At 46.3% G+C, this 13,455-nt stretch overlaps 1 protein-coding gene across 1 annotated transcript in view; it reads right to left on the bottom strand.

The window, feature by feature from the left end:
• The window catches only part of LOC119375071 (homeobox protein vnd), a 43,365-nt gene extending 30,186 nt beyond the window's left edge, over positions 1–13,179 (bottom strand). Inside the window, exon 1 of the mRNA XM_037645268.2 lies at positions 12,501–13,179. Within this exon, the coding sequence (XP_037501196.1) occupies positions 12,501–13,179 (679 nt within the window). The remainder of the gene's footprint in view (positions 1–12,500) is intronic.
• Positions 13,180–13,455: the final 276 nt, after the last annotated feature.

Below are 13,455 nucleotides of genomic sequence, written 5' to 3'. Positions count from 1 at the left end.
GCTCTTGTGTTCGGAGGCGCAGCAGAGCTTGAGAGTTTGGGTCAAATGCACGGGCCCCGCCACACGTCAGTCAGTCAAGAACTTTATTCATCGGTCCTGAGGAGTTTAGGCCGCCGGGGGATCCAGGGGGGACACCCTAGCAGCCGCTACCCGCCACACGTGGCAAAATTAAAATTATGCAAGACGAGGGCCACGCTGCGTCGTTGCCTGCGCTGCGTCTGCTTGGTCTCGCTGGCGTCCCAAGACGCCTTGGGCGCCCGCGCTAGTTTTGATTTTTGTGTCTCGAGACAACGCAAAAATGAAAAGCCGTGTGGCTTGGGTCCTGCGCATGCGCCCTGGCAGCTCGCAAATTTCTTCTGTCCCCAAGCTCCTAGGGGCCACAATTCTAGAACTCTCTAATAGCTCTCTATCTCTTTCTCCAGTGTAGGATAGTACAACAGTTTTTATAGACTGGTTAACAATCCTGCCTTCCTTCTCTCTCTCCTGCATTTCCTTCTCGCCGCAGGCAGACTGTTTGCAATTTGACGTCCAACGTTGTTGTATGTCCGTTTCGGTTTTTAAAGCGAAAGCATTAGATGCATGCATCATCAGACGCAAAAAGGTGACCGTCTGCGTGAACGCGAGCGATACGAAACAAAAAATATCACGTGATATCACCCTATGACGTCACAGGTTCCCAAAATTTGCGACGTCATCATCACAGGTGGGCACTACAAGAGAATGCTCACTCATATTCATTCACCCTAATTTTTTTCAGGCTTCCCACTCACTAACGTACATACTCGCGTGTACTCACACCCATACTTACTCACTCACGTTTATGCTCACGTCTGCTGACATTCATACGTATTCACTCACATTCATACTCACATCTGTTCACACTCACAGGTACTCACATTCATACTCGCATCAACTCACACTTAAACTCTCACTGACGTTCATACTCACGTATGCTCACACTCCAAGCTGCTTACGTTCACACTCACATGTACTCACTCATACATACTCACTCACGCTCATACTCACATGAAGTCACACTCACAGCTACTAACTCAGGTCTACAAACATTAATGGACGCTCACTCACGTCCACTAAGACACCTACCTACTTACTTTCATTCCCTCTACCATTTATACTCACGGGCACTCACGTTCATACTCACACGACTTACTAACACTCATTCTCATGAGTCCTCACACTCATGGGCATAGGTCGGCAAAAAAATTGGAGCTCACTCGGACTCAGACTCGCTAAACTTTTTCCCGACCGGACTCACTCGGACTCATATTACTCAGCCATACTCACTCAGACTCAGATTCAGGACTTGACCTGAGCCTGAGTGAGTCGACCTATGAGTCCGTTAGCGTAAAATTAGCTTTTTCAATCATGGTGTCAAGACTTTAACGCCAATATCTCACTTAATCGGTGCCCTATGATAAGCTTTTTGATCTTGTACCTTCAAATACAAGTAATCAATGCTTTCAATCCAGTAAGGGCATTTTTTTTAAATACGTGACTCGGACGAGTTATTTTTACCAAGAACTCCTCATTAAAGAGTTTGCGGAAGGATGTCGTGGCACCCCCTCCCCATAAATCACACCTCTGATCAATAAATATTGAGGTGGCGCATGAACGCTAGTGCGGTTAGATATGTGTGAATCGACTTACGTATAGACGTAAGCCGACATAAGGCTTATATCAATGCTGAAGATGAGTAGATAGGATCATAGATCGGCAAAAAACGGTGGAGTTCACTCAGGCTCACTCAAGAAATATATCTTGCGCTTAGGGTTCACACGGACTCAGACTCACTAATTTCCTCGACCGGACTCACTCGGACTCAGGACTCACTTAAGTTTTCCTCAGCGGATTCACTCCGACTCAAGCTCACCCGGACTCACTCACACTCGGAATCACGGCCCTATCTGAGTCTGAGTGAGTCGACTCATGAGTGAGTTCACCGACCTATGCTCATGGGTACTCACATTGATGCACAAGTTCTTTAACACTTGTTTCTCGCGTTCACTCCCGCTTACCGTCAGGCAGAACTTACTCATGCTCATACTCGCGTTTACTCATTCTCACGAGTACTCACTCGCGTTCATACTCGCGTTCGCACTCACGTCTACTCATTCTACTGTACTGACTCGTGCTCTTACTCAGTCACGTCTACTCACACTCACAGGCACTCGCTTTCATATCCTGGATATTGCTCCTGTCCACAGCTACGCACGTTCATACATCCACTCACTAACTTCTTATATCGCTAACACTCACATGAGTCACATCCACTCAACCTCAAGAGATGTCATTCACTGCAGTACTCACTTTTATTCGCACTCGCAAGCACTCACTCATGTTCACAGTCAATTCTTCTCACACCCGCCAGTTTTTACTCATGTCCCACTGGACCAAAAAGTCCGTCAAACGTGCATATTAGATCTGAACGTGTTGATTTGCTACAGATTGGTCTGTGGAAAACCCACTGATGTTAGCTGTCGGCAAATAAAAAACAAATTAAAACCAGTTCCACGCCCGTGAAACCTGAGTAAACAGTGCATGAGGGGGCAAGCAGCGCCATCACCTGGCGAAAGCAGATTGACTTCTTTCTTCATTTTATTCAGTATTCTTTCTTTCTTCGTCTCTTTCTATATGCCATCTCTCATCTTTTCCTTCCTCCTAACCCTTGCACCACTCCTCTCACCCTCACTTCTCTTTCCCGCCCATTGCTATACTATATTGTACATCACTGTGCTATGGTCTGCCCTCTCACCTCCTCCTTTCCCCCTCCCAACCCTTACAAGTCCTCCTCACCTTCACATTCTCTCCCACCCCCTGGCTATACTATACTATGCATTGATATGCTTATATGCTAGGAGCTGCGTGGTACACATCCACTGTCTGTGGTGTATAAGCTATACTATACAAGGCTATACTATGCTTTACCCTCTCCCCTTCTTTTATCCATGCTCCTCCTCGCCCTCACTTGCCTTTCCTACTCCTTTGCTATACTATACTATGTATAGCTATGCTATGGTAGGGACTGCTGGCACATACCGGCTTTCTATGGCGCATACCCGCAGAGTTTTGCGTGGATGACTACGGCGCCAAGCTTAAACAGATCCGCTGTTAAAATGTCCTCTGTGTTTGATTTTCTCAGTGGGATATTCCGGAACGGATGTCGGCCTCGATCTCTGCTAGGGCGGAATCTTGTGGAGCATTGCTGGACTGCATAACCGTCCCTTCAACGACTTATTTACAAACAGGATCACACGGTTTGTTCCAGATAAGTTGATCATCACATTCCAGAACATAACGAGGCGCCAAACACATCGGAGTTCTGGATCACCAAATACCAGTATTCGTGGCGCAGATGTGTTACCTGCTGTACAATGGTGTTGGTTAGTGTATGAGGTTTAACGTCCCAGTATGACTCGGGCTATGAGAGACGCCATAGTGAAGGGCGCCGAATAATTTCTTACGCTTTACCAGATTGTATATACATGCATTGCTGACAAACATGCGATAATGAACATGACAGGACCGCCTTGATTTGCCTCAACTCCAAACAGTGCGGTGTATGCAGCTCCTCGCAGACTGCATCGCATTACATCCATGCGTGGAATCTGCCGGATTTCTTTTTAACTCAAGCTCGAAAATACTTTATTCAAACTCATACGTGCAAGCTAAGGTTCATACTCGCTCTACACACTCATAAGTACTTATGTTTTTACTCATGTCTGCTCACATTCAGGAAAGTTAATACTCACGCCTATTCACACTCACATTCATACTCACTTGTACTCACACTCATGGGTACGCGCTCACGGTCAAGCTCACGGGAACTCACACACAGGCACTCACTAACGTTCACGTACATATTCACGTCTACTCACACTCATTGGTACTCAATCACTTTCATACTCATGCCCACTAACATTCGTAAGCACTCACTCACGTTCATCTCACGCTTACACTCATCGGTACTCTCTGAAGTCATATTGACGTCAACTCACACTCGTGAGTACTCACTCGTATTAATACTCATTTCTACTCAAAATGATGTCTACTCACTCACGCTCGTACTCAGCTTACTCTCCAACCTGAGTACTCACGTTCATACTCACGTGTACTCAGACTCGTCTCAACTCACTCATGTTCATACTCACACCTTCGCACACTCATCGATGCTCGCTCACCTTTATACTCATCTTTACTCACACTCACTGGTACCCACTCACTTTCATATTCATCCCTAATCATATTTACGAGAACTCACTCACGTTCATACTCTGTATGTGTTATGTATGTATGTGTTATGTTATGTATGTGTTATGTGTTATGTTATGTATGTGTTATGTGGTTATCACTGTATATATCATAATCGTCACCCAGCACCTGGAGTAGCATGTCAGGCGAACAGCCAGGCAAACATCTCCAGCTTCATTAAAAGGTTTATCTCTCTCTCTCCTAATCATATTTACGAGAACTCACTCACGTTCATACTCTCGTCTACTCCCACTCATGAGAGAGTGTCACACTCATGAGTACTCACTCACGTTCATACTCTCGTCTACTCCCACTCACGAGAGTGTCACACTCATGAGTACTCACTCACGTTCACACTCATGCCTATACTCACACTGATAAGTACTCACTCAGGTTCATACTCATCCTACTCACACTGATAAGTACTCACTCACGTTCATACTCACGCCTACTCACACTCACGAGTACTCACGCACGTTTACACTCACACCTACTTACACTCATGAGTACTCACTCACGTTCACACTCACGCCTACTCACACACCTCGTCACTCACTCATACGGCCCCGGTGGGCCACCCACTGGCATGTAGCTCTCTGATACTGAAGTATAGTGTACTCGAAGTTCTTCCTCTCCTGTTCTTAACACCCCTGATTATATAACTGCGGTTACAACTTTATGTACTACTTAGTACGTAGTATAGTATTAAGCGTTTCCCTCGTTTCTGAACACGCAATTGATGTGTTCGAGTCGTTACTTAATAGGGACATCTTCCTGTTCACCGATAGTATTAGAGTACATAGTGCAATAAAATCCCGACTATATCGTACACGAGTAAATCAAATTATCGTTTATATCAAACTGTTTTCGAACAAGAGAATGCTTTAACGTGAATGCATAGGAAAATACGCATACATTAAACAAAAATAGCAGGACACTTCATATATCGAACATCGGGCAGCGCGAAACGTCCCAAGAAGTTAGCTTTTCTTCACAAGTTGTTGGCTTTACCTCGCGAATTGAGGCTTTTCTGCGCGCATTTCGGAGCGTGAGCTGTGAGATTAGAGGGGCGCTGCGCGTGTTTGGTAGAAACTACCGCTTGCCATCCCGTGAGTCGTCGTCGTCGCGATGGTCGCAGTTCACCTCGCGAAAAAAAAAGAAAAAAAAAACAGAACACGATCGGAGACTTGTGTTCCGCGTCGATATATGCCCGCGATACATGTATTTAGAAATACGAAAAATATTAAACTCTCCAGCCACTTATAGACAGATCTCCGTCGAATATGTTCACATTTAAATGTATTTAGAAAGTAATGAGTAGTCTTTTATAACTTGCACTGTTAACATCGATAACGTATTTCTTCGCGCACAACGAGTGCCTGCATATAACCCCCATTCGTAAATACAAAGCGTGGAAAAATAAAAATTTATTAGAAAAAAAAATTGGGCAGATCCCACGTACCGTGGGAATCGATGTTATGCGAAGCGTGCGCAGGATGGTGACTCTGGCGTAATTTTTCACATTGCGCGAAACGTTACGGAATGACGCTAGAGAAATGTGGAAGTGGTAGACGCACACTCATTAGTTGAGGAGTCGCATATGAATTATGCAACCAGTTGTTTACAGTTGCGTAACGATGCCAATAGCAACATGGGTGTTACCAAAACCAGACGCGGTAAACTGATATGTAGTGCTTATATTCTTCAATACTGGATAGCGCGAATCCGAACAGGACAAAGAAGGAACACAGATGCACAGGACAGGCGTTACTTACAACTTAGCTTCATTCAGGAAAGTTTCTCTAGATAAATACACAGCCGAGTGGCACGCGCAAGCGCACTGCACATACGTTACAGTCACAGTTGCAGTTGTTAAAGTTGTTATGCTTGCACTTGTCTGTTATGACGGAGAACGCACGCACGCTTTACGAACCCGTGTGCATGTGTGGAAGGGGTTCTTGACAGTTCTTGAACAAGGTCATCATGACCGTGATCAGCGAGCACCAGCAGCTGGACCGGACTTGTTAATCGGATCCGTTCGTGATCGCGGTTACGAGGGGTCTAAATGTAGTGAAGTCCGAGGTGTCGTACTGTTGATGGAAATTCAGGATGCCTCTTACGATGCAATAATCTATGATGCCTCCTTTCGTGGACGTGGCGGCGATGCCTATTTATGCCCTGTCCACATCCAAGCCGTATTTCGTGCAGTATAAGGACCAGGCATTGTTGGGTCTTTATAAATCAGTGTTGAAGTCACCGGTAATGATCAGAGGCCTGGTACTCTCGGCAGGTTTATTCTAAGAAGCATTGGCCCCGGTTTTTGCGTAATCCACGTGGTCCCCGTTGCGGACCACGTGGACGAGTATATAGTAGTTGAGCGTCTTCCAGGGGTATTCTGTCTTTAGCTTCCTCACTTTCCTTGCGTACGCCGCGGTGGTGTAGCGGTTACGGTGCTTGGCTGCTGACCAGAAGGTCGCGGGTTCGATCCCGGCCGCGGCGGTCGAATTTCGATGGAGGCAAAATGCTATATGACCGCGCACTGTGCTATCTCAGTACACATTAAAGAATACCAGATGGTCAAAATTTCCGGAGCCTGTCGCTACGGCGTCTCTCATAATCATGCCGTGGTTTTGGGACATAACCCCCCCCCCCCAGTTCTTATTATTATCACTTTCCTTGCGTGTCAGTGTGTGTGTGTGTTCGCGGTTACTGTGTTGGTTTGACACTCTGTATCACCTGTGGCACATACCCACATAACATGAACTCTGGTATGCGGGTATGTGCCACACGTGACTGAGAGAAAGGGTTTCATGACGTACGCGACAGATATTTTGCGTTATTCATGTCATGACCACTGAATCGTGTTCGTCATACACTGATCCTCTGCTATGACAATTTTGGTATATTACAAGTTATGGAGACGACCAGGAGAGCGCCCAGACGTAGGCGGATAGATAGATAGATAGATAGATAGATAGATAGAAACGGCCAAGGTGCCTGAGGTTTGCTAAGAAATGCTTCGCATTTAAAATCCCTGCGTGCTGGAGTGACGCCGCCTTCTCTGCATCACTGTGATGCAGCGCCGTGAAGCCAACCTGCGCATGGAAAATGCGGTAAATGTTTTTAAAAGTTTCAATATTGAATTATACAATATATCGAACTAATTCCCTTTGTTTTGCGAGTTCGATATATATTCGATTTCGACTTATACCCTAATTCTTCTCCTTCGAAAGTGCTTCATTATTTATGGGCTAACCAAACCAGAAAACTGTGTTAGGTAAGATAAATCATTGTAAAGGAATAAATGTGTAAAACAAAAATTTTCGTCCTGGTGTTCTGTTTTGAACATATCGTCGGTTACATCCTAAGGATAAACGTAAGCTCCGGCCACAGCCGTCGCTGTCCTAACCAGAGAAAACTTGCACAGTTAGCCCATCCAATTGCGTTTGCTTATTTCAGTGACGTCGTGCACATTTCGCGCGACTCAAGTAGGCGACTTTCCCACGTAGACACATATTCGTGTCGCACGTGTTCCCTCGAAAAATTTGAACTTCCTGGCAAATTTTAGCAGAGATTCGGTCATCACCGTTCGAGGAAACGTGATACTTTAGGTAGAAGCGACGAACTTTTGGTTATTATTATTATTATTATTATTATTATTATTATTATTATTATTATTATTATTATTATTATTATTATTATTATTATTATTATTATTATTATTATTATTATTATTATTATTCGTAGTATTTACGCTAGCAGCGATAAAGTACTGATGGTTAGAACGGAAAGCACCTAGCACGCCTCTCTTGAACAGATAAATGGCTGCCGCGCCGGGGTTCTAAGAAGGGTATGCGGTTTTCTTGATGAAAATACAACGCGCGAATAATTTTCACCATTCTTTACCATTTTCTTATTATTTCCTCTTATTGATCTTTTTTTTTTCTCATTGTTATATCTGCAAACACATTTGCTTGGAGAACAGCAGCGTTGGCAGTAAATAATAATAATAAAAAGAAGAAGAAGATGAAGAAGAAGAACCCAGACGAGGTGCACTTCCTAGCAGAAAGCCACCAGACTCTCCACAATTTTCCACGGCGGTTATGTGGCAAGTTTTTCGACAAAATTGCTGCAGAGGACTCTATTTCAACAAGCCAATATACTTCAACTTCAGTTTTTATATCACGAGACTTTGTAAAGGAACGATCAGTTGGAAGTATCAGCGTTTGCGTTGTCAACATCTCCCTCTGTCATTTTTTTGCGAGCGTGACCGCATTCTGCTAAACACATCCTAATGAAACCAACAGACCATGAAGCTAGGCAAGGTATGGGGCACATTAGTTGTATTTTTTAACTGTAGTATAGTCATTATGACGTAAATGGAACGGAATTTGATAAGTATACAACCTTGGAATAAAGCGTCAGATGCTTCATAGTACAAATAATGTCCCCCGCGCCTTCCTCAGCTTAATTGCTTTTTGGTTTGGCTAGGGTGCGTCTAACAAAAGAAACGAGCCCTCGATTCGTATCCCCTCTCTTGTTCTTGTAACTTATACGAGATCGTTTTCTTGTAGTGTAATCTCGCTCCTTGCAACGTATACAAGTGACGTCGCGTGCCTCCACTTGAGACGTTTGCGAGCTGTTGTTTCAGAATATCACCACTCGCTGTTATCTGCCTCTCAGCCTGATGAGCGCTTCAAGGATGGGATGTTTGTCTTCCCCGATTAGCTAATGAGCACTTACTGAGCTAACGAACTGGCGATAAGGACACCATACATACTCTCGAAACAGAAACAACACAGGAATGATCTATCGCTTCCGTGGTGCAGCTGCAAGATCGTATTTGTTTCCAATGGTGACAAAGTGACGGAGATAACACACGCCCCTCTATCCACATATGTGCATGGCTTGAGAGTTTCACGCCATTTATACTCAAGGGTCGGCAGTCAAACACGACCACGTTGACACAAGTAAAACTAACCGCGCAGCAACAGTATGGACAAGTACGTTATAATTCTCCGGACGATGTTCCCTGCTGATGTTATTACTGATGTTTGTGTATTTCCAGACCATCTTCAAAGCTCGAAATAAGCTGACCATGACGATAACATCACGGAAGCAACTTTCTGACATCATTCTTTGATCTGAAATCAACTTGTTGCGCAAGGTGTACTTAAGTTTCTGTATCATTGAGGCAGTACCCTAAATGTTTGCCGAGTGCACTAATAGAAATACGTGAAGGTTATCAACGTCCACTCCTAACTCCAAGTCAATGGAGAAGTTTGCCTACACTGCCCTTAAAATAAGAAAAGGAAATTGTTTCTCTGAATACCTAAAACATTGCATAGCGAAGCTTCGCATGTCGAAGAAAAACTATTTCTTGCAATCCCGCCAGCATCTTTTTTTTTTTTTTTGTTCGCCGGAGTTGCGAATACCGAAAGAGAATGTTTTTTTATTAATACCTCAAATACCCCAGCTTCGTGTTCTACATTAGGGATGGGCTGTTAATTAGTGACAATGATTTAGTGGAAAATTTGAAGGCTAGCAGGTCGGAGTGGAGCACAGCATCTATGCTATGTGTAGCGAATTCCAGTCCCTTGCTGTCTTCAAAAAGAAGGAGCGTATGTGCGCAGGAGCCTGTGCCGGTGATGGGTGCGCTGCTTTGGTGTGATTCGTGCAGCAGGACGGACGATGAGGAGGCAGAACTAATGAAATGCTGAGAGAAATGGTAAAATTCGTGAAAAAGGCACAACCGAGATCTAAGGCGTCGTAGTTCCAGGTTATCAAGGAGTGATTAGACCGATCTCACCAGATGATCTGCGCATGCGCGAGTTTCCGACAGCGGCAGTGCCGCCATCTTAGCTGGAGTACTCTGAGCGCTGCTGGTGCGGCTGCTTGCTGTGTGTCTCAGGTATATTGTCGTTTGGCATGAATCCTCGGCACAGAAGACAATTGAACGCTGTGTTAAACTGTGCCCGGACCGCTCATGTATGTTATTTTACTTCAGGTTACACTGCATATCCTAGCTTTAAGGAAAAAAAAGAACAGTTAGACAACGTTTACATGTGACCAGGTCGGTCTCTTCGTGTTGATGGGCGCGCGTCGCTTCGCTGAATAAGTATTAGGTAAAAAAAAAAAATAAAGACGAGAAATCATGTTGCTGTCGTCATGAGAGCAAACATCTTTAGTGAACGTCAGCACGCGAGCGATACAAGTTACAGTGTATGGAAAACAACTTGCCCAAACGTAGAGCTCTCCGCGACTACGAAGACGGGAAAAAAACAAACCGACGGGACGAAAAAAAAGAAAGCTTTTTGCGCTTATTTTTTGTTCAAGCAGTATACTTTCAATGTACGTACACTGTGTTGTCAGCGCAGGACTTCGAGCACAGTGATGCGTTAAACGTGAATGAATATGAGACGGTCGCCGTAAAGCAGGTTAGAAGCACGCCGCGGGGCGACGACTGGCCGCATGCCGTTTGTAAAAGTTTAACGTCACGGAAATCTTCTGCACGGCAAAATATCTCCTGCTGCACAAGGGATGGATAAGTCAGTAAGAGGCTTTGGTGACACACACAATGTGGCGGATGAGCAGTGCCCCCCGAGGCCGGCGGCGGCAGGCTCAGCTGATTGCTCGGCGCCGATATCGTCGCTAGGCCTATACTGCTTCGAAGCCGCAGTGTATAGGTATGTATACGCACGTTAAGAGCCGTCTACGCTTATATATGAAGCTAAGCTTTGCTACCGCTGTTGCTGCTTTACGCTGCGTTCGCGATAATATCACATTTCGAAAAGAATGGGAAAATCCCGGCGGCGAAGTTGGCTGCGATGCCGGCACGGTCGAATTTTCGCCGTGCACTCCATGGCGCGAGCTGTAAACATACCTTTGGCTTGTATTACAGGTATCGTTCACGCTAGACACTTCACAGTCGTGATCGCTTTTGATGAGAGGTTTAGGTGTCGCTATATATTTAAGCGATCTCTGTTTTGCCCGGAAAACACGTTGTATCCAACCTGTCGCCGCTGGCGGCGATCGCCCCGACGAGGGGATCGAGCACACGTTGTATGAAGTTTTGCTGTCGCTGACCGGCACATCAGTAGCGCAGAAAGCTTGTTATGACGCAATAGATTGTTGCTAAATTACCATGCATTACACACACAATTCACAAACACGGTGAACAACACGTTGAAAGTGCGCCGTAGTTGCCGCTCCGTCCGACTTCGTTGACTGTCGCACACATTTCTGTCGGAGCTTGACATCCTTTGAAAACACGTAAAATCCGAGTCCTTTTGCTTCAGTTTGCTGTTGTAACATCTCAGCTTGCAGCACGTGAACCCAACCATCGCGATTCATCCAAATACGGCCCCTAAAGCTTGATAATGCAGCTCGCCGATGCACCAGCTATATGCAGCTGAACGTACCGAGTACTATGCGAGTACTCTAAGTACCGGCATGCACTGCGGCAGCGGTGGCGTAGTGCAACTCGCGGTGAGATCGGTCTATTCTGTAACGAAGATAGAATGACAAACATGGGCAAAGGTAAGGAACATTTTGCACGTTGCACATGGCCGTAAACTATTTTCTTGTCATCACACCGTGTCTTGATAGCGACACATCCGCGATTAGACTGGAAGGTGCTAGTTGCGCAACTTATCTCTGTAATACGCTCCCATAAATCATGGGCTTATTTTTCAACGTTAAGGCAATGATGCTATCGCCAACTTCTCGTTTTTCGTTAGTACCCACGCCTTCTCATCCACTAATTCTGTGCATCATTATTCGTACTAATGTTCATGTACGTGCGGATATTATGCAATGGTGTTATTATTGTATCGAAATGCAACGGCACAATGACTGCAATTCGACGTGCAAGGTATGCATGACGAAACGTCCCGCCTATTTCGTCTTTCCTGTAGCGTAAATAAGGACATTGTACGAAGATGTGTTCTGGGGTTATGGTATGGGGTTATTTGTTATTACTGAAACGTTCGATATCCGATTCCAACAATTCCATACGTTTCCGCAAGATTCTTACTGAAACATATGGAACACGTATGGAATTTATATGGATTTCGTAAGGAAACGCACGGAAGGGAAATATCGGAATGTCACTGGGAAGGTTACAGTGGGGCAGCTGCTTTAGCAGACGGCCCACCGGGAGGTGTAGCTTTGCACTGGCTTCTGCTGTAAACCGCGTCAAGTAAATAATAAAGAAGTTCATTCCGACTCACCGAGTGCGCTGTAGGACAGCATGTCCGGCGTCGGGTGGAACCACCGGTACGCCGGATCGGAGCACATTCCGCCGTAGTGCAGCGAGTACGGAGACGCGCCCAGGTCCTGGCCCAGACCACCGGAGGAAGGGTTGCCGCCATGTACATGTCCGGTCGTGGTCCAGCCACCGACAGGTCCACCACACAGGTCGGCCGCGGAGACACTGCCTCCAACCGATCCACCACCAAGCGTAGTTCCCCCAGCGCCGCCTCCAGCAGGCAAGACCGGGGACTGTCCATTGGCTCCAACGTAGGAGGGGCTGGAACAGCCAGATTTGACCTCGTGTAAGTCCAGAATGTCGCGCACCGAGAAACTGAGCTTGGAAGGCCGGCCCAGGTGACCGTTCCTGGACAACTTTAAAGCCGCGGCTGCAGCCGCAGCGGCATTGGCTTCGGCCGCGGCCCGCTGAAGCACGGACACGAACGCAATGTTCTGCAAGGAGATGGGTAACGCGTTGACCCGCGGCGCTGTAGACGGAGCCATAGGTGTGCCGTTTCCAGTGCCTCCACAGCCGACACTGCTGTTATTACCCCCGGCGGTGCCAGCATGGGCTCTCACTTTGATAAGCGGAATGGCTAGTTCCCTCAGCGTTTGCATGTGAGCTTCATCGCGAGGCGCACTGGGCCGGTGCAGCTGCATCTGTTCGACGTATGAGAAGCCGTACGTTAGCGACCTGTGCGCAACAGGGCCGGCCTGAGAGAAGGACGGCGGTGTCAGAGACCTCGGTCAAGGGCACGTTCTTGTTGACTTGTACAGTGACGTAGCTCGGATGCATCGCCGCGCGAGAAACGCTCCTCGATTCGAGATGGGACACCCGCAGTCCGCCCTTCGGTATGAGGGCCACACACTTAAGCGTCCCTATAGCCACCACGGTTTGTTTAATCCCGGTGCGGCCCCATGGTAAGAGAAAGCAAA

Source organism: Rhipicephalus sanguineus, chromosome 11, assembly GCF_013339695.2.
Source record: "Rhipicephalus sanguineus isolate Rsan-2018 chromosome 11, BIME_Rsan_1.4, whole genome shotgun sequence".
Lineage (NCBI taxonomy): Eukaryota > Metazoa > Arthropoda > Arachnida > Ixodida > Ixodidae > Rhipicephalus > Rhipicephalus sanguineus.
The sequence above is the reverse complement of the archived record's forward strand: the minus strand, read 5'-3'. Positions and strand labels throughout refer to the sequence as shown.